Raw genomic sequence first — 8,311 nt, 5'->3', positions numbered from 1 at the left:
ATTGATTAACCTAACAAGAAGAGTGATAAGCCCGACCAAAATGGTAATCGTCCATACAATGCAAGATAGGGACGATCTTACTAAAATCGTCCAGAGAGAGAAGGTCGTCGCTCAAAGATCCGAACACTCGTTCCCACTCTTCGCGGAACGGTTATGAGACATTAATTAACCTTCAGACCGTTGGGAATGGCAGCTCATCATTAACACCCAGCAAGGATGTTACCAGGCTAGATTAAAGCCTCCATCAAGACTCTACCAACGGCTAGAAGAAAGGACCTGCAAGCACACATATATAAAGACTGAACCCCGAAAGGGGTAGGGTAAGAAAACACTCTAGCAAACTACTTCCATTGTTCTCCTTTGTCGATATTTCTGACTTTGGCATCGGAGACCTTTTTTGCAGGCACAACGCCGGCGAACTACTTCCTTTCGTTCGTCCACGGGTTGCAGAAGATTGATCTGGCGAGGAACGGCTTCATCTGGACGATCATAATCAACTGACGATCAATTCATCATCAGTTTGGCGCCATCTGTGGGGACGACGATTCAAAACGTGATCTGTCCCCAGTCCAAATGGAATCCAGTACAAACCCAGATCCTGCTGCGCTGGCCCTACAAATCCAGTCGCTGTCAGCAACCGTGGAAGAACTCACGAGACAGAACCAAGAAATGAAACAACGACTACTACAGGAAAGCAATCGTGCAGATAGGGGAGACGACGAAGACAGCAACAGAAGGCGAACCAGCACTCCGGAGGAAGCAAGCTCGGATCTTTTGAGAGAAATGAGGAAAGAGATGGACGAACTAAGAAACGCCATAAAAGGAAAGACGGACCAAAGTTTGGAGAGAATCGTCCGGAAGACGGATTCGCCCTTTACCATAGCCGTCCAGGAGTGCCCTATACCCTTCAAATTTCGTCTACCCCAGCTGGAACCTTTCGACGGGCTGAAAGACCCTTTGGATCACTTGAATACCTTCAGGACAACCCTAGGCCTCCAACAGCCCCCTGACGAGATCTTCTGTCGCTCATTCCCTACGACCCTCAAAGGAGCAGCCAGGGAATGGTTCAACAAGTTGCCAACATCGTCTATTGACAATTTCGAGCAGTTAAGCAGCTCCTTTGTCCGTCACTTCGTGGGGGGGCAGCGACCGAAGAGAACTGCCGACCACTTACTTACCATCAAACAAGGAGAGAAGGAACCACTGAGGTCCTACGTGACACGCTTCACCCGAGGAATGTTGGAAATAGACGAGACAGATGACAAGGTACATCTCACAACCTTCAAAGCAGGATTGAAGTCCAGGGATTTTGTGGCATCCTTGGCAAAGAACCCCCCTAAGACGATGGCCGAGGCACTGTTAAAGGCTCAGAAGTACATGAACGCGGAGGAAGCCCTGGCAGCTATTGATGGAGCAGATAAGAGTAGGGAAAAGAAGAAAGAAAATGAGGACGATCGAAGAGGGCTAAAACGAGAACGGGCTGGCAGACGGAATGACGATGGAAATCGAAGGAGAGACGATAAAAACCCTCGTCCATCAAAGTTCACCCCGCTGGTGATGCCAGTAGATCAAATTCTAACAGAAATAAGGGACGAACCATCCCTAAAGTGGCCAAAACCACTCCATTCAGCACCTGGATTACGTGACAAGAGGAAATACTGTCGTTTCCATAAAGATCATGGGCACTACACGGAGGACTGCAGGGACCTAAAAGAGCAGATTGAAGAGCTCATCCGTAATGGGAAGCTACAACAGTATGTAAAAAGGGGGGATTTCGGCAGGTACGGACAGAAAACCCAGCCAGTGAATGCACGAAGAGACGAAGATCGTCCCCAACCTCGTCCACAAAACGCGCTAGGGGAGATAAAGACCATCGCCGGGGGACCAACCGCCGGAGGATCATTCAAGTCTCTCAGGAAGTCATACCAAAGACAGGTAAACAGCGTCCACAATGTACCACCGTCAAAGCAAAGACGCACCAGTGAAGACTTGCATTTCTCTGAGGAAGATGCCAGAAGTGTGAAGCAGCTCCATGATGACCCGCTCGTCATTATGATCATGATCGAGGGGTTCAACGTGCGAAGAGTCTTGGTCGACAGCGGAAGTTCAGCAGATATAATCTATCTTCCTGCTTTCCAACAACTAAAGCTGGACCCAAAGAGGCTTCGTCCTTTTGAGTCTCCCCTAGTCAGTTTCAGCGGAGACAAAGTGTACCCCAGAGGAATCACGACGTTAACAGTAACAGCCGGGTCATACCCCCTTCAGGTAACCAACCAGCACAATTTTCTAATAGTAGACTCACCCTCGTCCTACAATGTGATCATTAGTAGACCAATGCTTAATCGCTGGAAGGCTGCTATCTCCACCTACTGCTTAAAGGTGAAGTTCCCAACAGAACATGGAATCGGGGAGATTAAGGGAGATCAAGTGCTGGCCAGGGAATGCTACCATGCCGTCCTGGCCTCAAAAGAAAACCATACGTGGACAATTGAGGAGAAGACGCCAGAGATTATGGAGAAATTTGAAACGGTAGATTTGGCTGAAGGGAACCCTCCAAGGACGACCCAAATAGGGAAGAGCATGAGTCAAAAGACGAAAGGCGAAATCGTCAACTTTCTGAAGAGCAACCTCGACATTTTCGCCTGGAGCCACAAGGATATGCCAGGAATCCTAGCAAGCCTCATCCAGCATCATCTGAATGTTGATCCGGAAAAGAAACCTGTCCAGCAGAAAAGGAGAGTCTTTGCTCCCGAGCGAAATAAGGCAGTGATGGACGAGGTAAATAAGCTGCTTGCAGCAAAATTTATCCGAGAAGTCCACTACCCAGAGTGGTTGGCCAACGTAGTCATGGTCAAAAAGTCAAATAGGAAGTGGAGGATGTGTGTCGACTTTACAGACCTGAACCAAGCATGCCCAAAAGATAGCTTCCCGCTGCCCAGGATCGACCAGCTAGTAGACTCCACAGCAGGACACAAACTTCTCACATTTATGGACGCGTTTTCAGGATATAACCAGATACAAATGGCTGAAGAAGACCAGGAGAAGACCGCTTTTATCACCAGCCAGGGACTTTACTGCTATCGGGTCATGCCTTTTGGGCTCAAAAACGCAGGGGCCACCTATCAAAGATTGGTAAACCAGATGTTCGAGAAGCAAATCGGGAGAAATGTGGAGGTTTATGTTGACGATATGCTCGTCAAGAGTAAGGAAGAAGAAAACCATCTGGACGATCTCAGAGAGACGTTCAATACTCTCAGACGGTATAGCATGAAACTAAACCCGTCCAAATGTGCCTTTGGGGTTTCCTCGGGAAAGTTTCTCGGGTTTGTAGTATCGCAGAGAGGGATTGAAGCAAATCCCGAAAAGGTCAAGGCCATCCTGGAAATGTCTTCACCCAGGACGGTCAAAGAAGTGCAGTCCCTAACAGGGAGAATTGCGGCCCTCAATCGGTTCGTCTCGAAGGCAACGGACAAATGCCTCTCATTCTTCAAGACTTTGAAGAAGGCGTTTTCATGGACGGAGGAATGCGAAGCGGCGTTCAAAGAGCTGAAAAGGTATCTTAGCAACCCGCCCCTCCTGAGCCCATCCAAAGAAGGTGAAGAGCTATTCCTATACTTAGCCGTCTCAATCACGGCTGTCAGCGCGGCATTGATTAGAGAAGATGGTGGTTTGCAACTTCCTGTGTATTACGTTAGCCAGGCCTTCCAGGGCGCCGAGGCACGGTACCCACGTATGGAGAAGATCACCTTCGCCCTCATTATGGCTTCAAGGAAACTTCGTCCATATTTTCAAGCCAATCCCATCGTCGTGATGACGGATCAGCCCATAAAAAAGGCAATGAACAAGCCCGAAGCAGCAGGAAGAATGGTGCAGTGGGCAATCGAGCTCAGCCAGTTCGACATAAAATACCGTCCAAGGGTGGCGATAAAAGCACAAGCACTGGCAGATTTTATAGCAGAGTTCACCGTCCCTGAAAACGTAGAGAACATCTGGATGGTTAATACTGACGGATCGTCCACTCAACGCGGAGGCGGAGCTGGCATCGTCCTCATTTCTCCCGAAAAGAATGTCATCAAGTATGGAGTCCAACTTAAGTTCCCGGTGACCAATAATGAAGCGGAATATGAGGCATTACTGGCAGGATTGAGAGTAGCTCGAGCACTAGGAGCTGAGAATGTTGTGCTCAGGAGCGACTCCCAACTCATCATTGGACAAGTAAGAGGGGAGTACGAAGCAAAGGAGGCAAGGATGCAGAAATACCTCAAGCTGACGAACCAATTGATCAGTTCCTTCAATTATGCAGAGTTCGTCCAGATCCCTAGGGATCAGAACACAGAAGCTGATGAGGTGGCCCGAAGTGCCTCAACGGACAGCGGAGGTAAGAGGTCTGATTGGAAGACGGAAGAACAAAACCATCCCAGCATACTGGAACTTCAGATTTCCTCCGTCCACACAGACCAGGGATGGACGAGCCCGATAGTCACTTTCCTTCAAGAAGGACGACTACCGGACGATCCAGAGGAAGCTAAAAAGGTAAGGAGACGAGCAGCCAGATTTACGATACTTAATGATGAACTGTACAAAAGAGGCTACTCCCAACCGTATTTGAGATGTGTTGAAAAGGAGGAAGCCAAGTACATCCTTGAAGAAGTGCATGGTGGGATCTGTGGAGATCACACGGGGGTAAAGTCCCTCGCCAGAAATATCATGAGAGCTGGCTACTTTTGGTCAACAATGCAACGAGACGCAGCTGACTTCGTGAGGACGTGTGACAGTTGCCAAAGATATGGGAATGTTCAAAGAATCCCCGGGGAGAAAATGACCACAATATCGTCTCCCAGGCCATTCGCACAGTGAGGGATCGACATCATGGGTCCCCTACCTTAGGGAAAGAGACAGGTGAAGTTTCTGCTCGTCGCCATCGACTACTTCACAAAATGGGTGAAGGCAGAAGCTCTGGCAACAATCACCGAAGCAAAGGTACAAAGTTTTGTTTGGAAAACTATTGTTTGCAGGTTCGGTATACCAAGGACGATCATATCAGACAACGGTCGTCAATTTGATAGCCAAAGCTTCAGGTCATTTTGCTCGAGCTTGGGCATCAAAAATAAGTATTCATCACCAAGTCATCCCCAGGCCAATGGACAGACGGAAGTAACCAACCGGACCCTGCTGAAGATCATCAAGTCCCGGTTGGTGGGGGCAAAAGGAATGTGGCCTGAAGAACTGCCAAGCGCCTTATAGGTATATAGGACGACAGCACGGACACCAACTGGAGAAACACCGTTCAGTCTGACATATGGCACAGAAGAAGTCATACCAGTCGAAGTTGGTCTCACAAGCTTGAGGAAGGAATTTTTTGACGAACAAACCAATGAGAACCAATTGAAGGAAAACTAAGACAGCCTGGACGAGATTAGAGATCAGGCAGCTGAAAGAATGGCAAAGTACCAGCAAAAGATAGCAGAATACTATAATCAAAGAGTGAAGCTAAGAAGATTCAACATTGGTGACCTCGTCCTTAGAAAAGTCACCCCTGCAACAAAGGACCTAGCACATGGTAAATTGGGACCGTCCTGGGAAGGACCTTACAGAGTCGTCCATTATTCGCGTCAGGGCAGCTACCACCTGGAGGATTCAGAAGGAAAAAGACTACCTAGTCCGTGGAACGTCGAACATCTAAAGAGGTATTACGAAAAGGAACCATAAACTTCATTGTAAAACTAATTTGATACTTCTATCTTATGTAAGCAATTGTTCGAATTATAAGTATTATCCAGCATCCCTTGAGTGTTATTGAGCAAATCATTCGCCACTGTTTTCAAAGATAAGCACAGAAGATCGTCCCCTAAAAGGCTTAACGACGATAAAATTCCTTAAATGGATGTACATCGTCCCTAAAAAGCTTAAAGACGATAAAATTCCTTAAACGGATGTACATCGTCCCTAAAAGGCTTAATGACGATAAAATTCCTTAAATGGATGTACATCGTCCCTAAAAAGCTTAATGACGATAAAATTCCTTAAATGGATGTACATCGTCTCTGAAAAAGATTAATGACGGCAAAATTCTTTGAACGAATTACATCAAAGCATCACGACGACAAAAGTTCCTTAAGTAGATGCACGTCGTCTCAAAAGCTAAATTTCCTTGATGTCCATGTGCATCACACAACATGATCTCGTCTGTACAGAAGAGCAAGAGGGCCAAACCCTTCAAGTTGATCAACATAATCTCGTCCATACAGGACGACCAAAAAGTCAGATTATGGGAAACATTTCCAAAATCAAAAGAGCAAACGCAAACACAGACATTTATAAAATCAAACATAAAGTTAAATTGTTCTAGAAGCAAAAATAGGGGGCCCCAAAAACAGGAGGGGCACCCAAACAACAGCTGTTCTTGACTTGGTGCATAAAAAAAAAAAAAAAGAAGAGAAATTTTCTTAAGGCAAATTAAGCTGGAGGGGCAATATCATCGTCCTGGGTGGCCTGAGGTGGTTCAACACCGGTAGACGCCCCTGCTTGAGCCGCCTCGTCCTCCTCAATCTCCTTATCAACGGCTTCAAAGTCTAAATCATCAAGGCTCACGGCAGGACCATGCTTGACCAAATACCTTCGCAGCAGCTCGAACCCTTTAAAGTACCACTGGAAGAGAATGGTGTTATATTCTTCAGTGGTTTGGAAAGCAGTGACGGCCTTGGCCACTGCAACCTTCATCTTCTGAGCAGCCGTCGCTAGCAGTTCGTCCTTCTGCTGCACGGATTGTCTCTCGATGTCCAGCTGCTCCGTCAGCACACGGACTTGCTCCTTGGAAACGTTGAGAGAGTCCATGGTCGTGATCAAATCCTTCCGTAAACCAGAAGCCTCAGCCTCCAGAGCTTCTACCTTCGAGTTGGCCACGACGGCCTTCTCTTCATTCGCTAGATACTGAGTGGTGATGTACATGGTCTCCCCCAACACCTATGGACGAACACAGAGTTAGTAAAAATTAGCTCAATGAAAAACAACAAAAATGGTTAGGCAGATAAAAACGAAGAAAGGGACAAGGTATATGATGATTCACCTGCACAAGTTTATGGACGTGGCGGCTCACCATCTCGTGTGAAGGAATGCTTGTGACTTCCCTCATCTCACCAGGGGTAAAAAGCTCGGTGGCACGGTCCATTGCCGTCCCTGCGTCTGACCAAATGCTGGCATCAACCTTCCCTTTCCCCTTATTAGCAGCCTTCTGCCTCTTCGAAGGACGAGTGACCTCCTCAATTGAAATCCCAGGAGATGCAACCAGACCCTCTTCCAGATCAAGGGTAGGTGTGGACGACCCTCTTTCCACCACCTCTTTCTCCTTCTCCTTATCTGTGATTCTCAGCCTCTTCTGGCCTATGCTGGATAGGGGCTCATTCTTTTTGCCCTTAATTTTGTCATACATCTCTTTGTTGAATTTCGACGTCATTTCTACACAAAAGAGACCAAGGACGAATAAAAGAGATGGGAGGACGAATAAAAAGAACTCAGATAGCACGAAGAAAAGACGTGAAGTGCAACTTACGTTTTCTCTCTTCACGGTCGAGGGTACTGAGTACGTAGAGGGAAGGTTCTGGGCCCAGAAAGTGACGAGCTAAGGTGCGCGGATCAATCAGCTCACCAAAATCTTCTATCGTCCTTGCGTACCTGATGGCAGCCTGCACTCGCTCGGCAAACTTGGCCTCTAGCTCTGGACGGTCTTTCACTGCAAAGGACGACATTAAAAAAAAAAAAAAAAGAAAAAAAGAAAAAAAGAAAAAGAGAGAGAGAAAAGGGGCCAACAACATTGGGGTACACGCACCAATCAAAGGGGTCTCCCATCGTCGCAGCAACCTAGGTACGTTCCCCCACAGATCATCAGGCAACGTTTCCCAACCGTCCCCAGACACAAAGAAGTATCTTGATTTCCAATAGCGGAAGGACGTTGGAAGGTCAGCTACCAGACGAGCCTTCCTACTCCAGGGTACGAACTCATAGTACCCAAATTCTCTGGACTCCTTCAGACGATACAAGTCGACGAACTCATTAACTGAGATCATATCCCCGTCGGCAACGGTCGTCCAGATCACCATACAACTAATCATTATTCTCCAGGAGTTAGGCATAAGTTGCCCCGGTGCAAGGTTAAAATGGTAAAGAAGCTCCATTATGAATGGATGGACGGGAAATCGGAGGCCACACGAAAAAGCAGCCTCGTAAAAGCAAACTTCTCCGTGGGCAAAGGCACAAGCCTTTTCGCCATTCCTGGGTAGACGAGCCTTAGTTCCCTCTGGAAATTGGAATCTGT

At 47.3% G+C, this 8,311-nt stretch overlaps 1 protein-coding gene across 1 annotated transcript; it reads left to right on the top strand.

Moving 5' to 3' along the window:
• Positions 1–573: 573 nt before the first annotated feature.
• Positions 574–4,857, top strand: LOC115950037. Its single transcript, XM_031067290.1, has one exon. The coding sequence runs from the start codon at positions 574–576 to the stop codon at positions 4,855–4,857; it is 4,284 nt and encodes a 1,427-aa protein (XP_030923150.1).
• The last annotated feature ends 3,454 nt before the right edge of the window (positions 4,858–8,311 follow it).

Source organism: Quercus lobata, chromosome 6 (assembly GCF_001633185.2).
Source record: "Quercus lobata isolate SW786 chromosome 6, ValleyOak3.0 Primary Assembly, whole genome shotgun sequence".
NCBI lineage: Eukaryota > Viridiplantae > Streptophyta > Magnoliopsida > Fagales > Fagaceae > Quercus > Quercus lobata.
This window is presented reverse-complemented; position numbering and strand designations above follow the sequence as displayed.

Bases quoted from the DNA above. Each gene is read 5' to 3' on its own strand.
- LOC115950037 (XM_031067290.1), top strand. From the start codon at position 574: ATGGAATCCAGTACAAACCCAGATCCTGCTGCGCTGGCCCTACAAATC.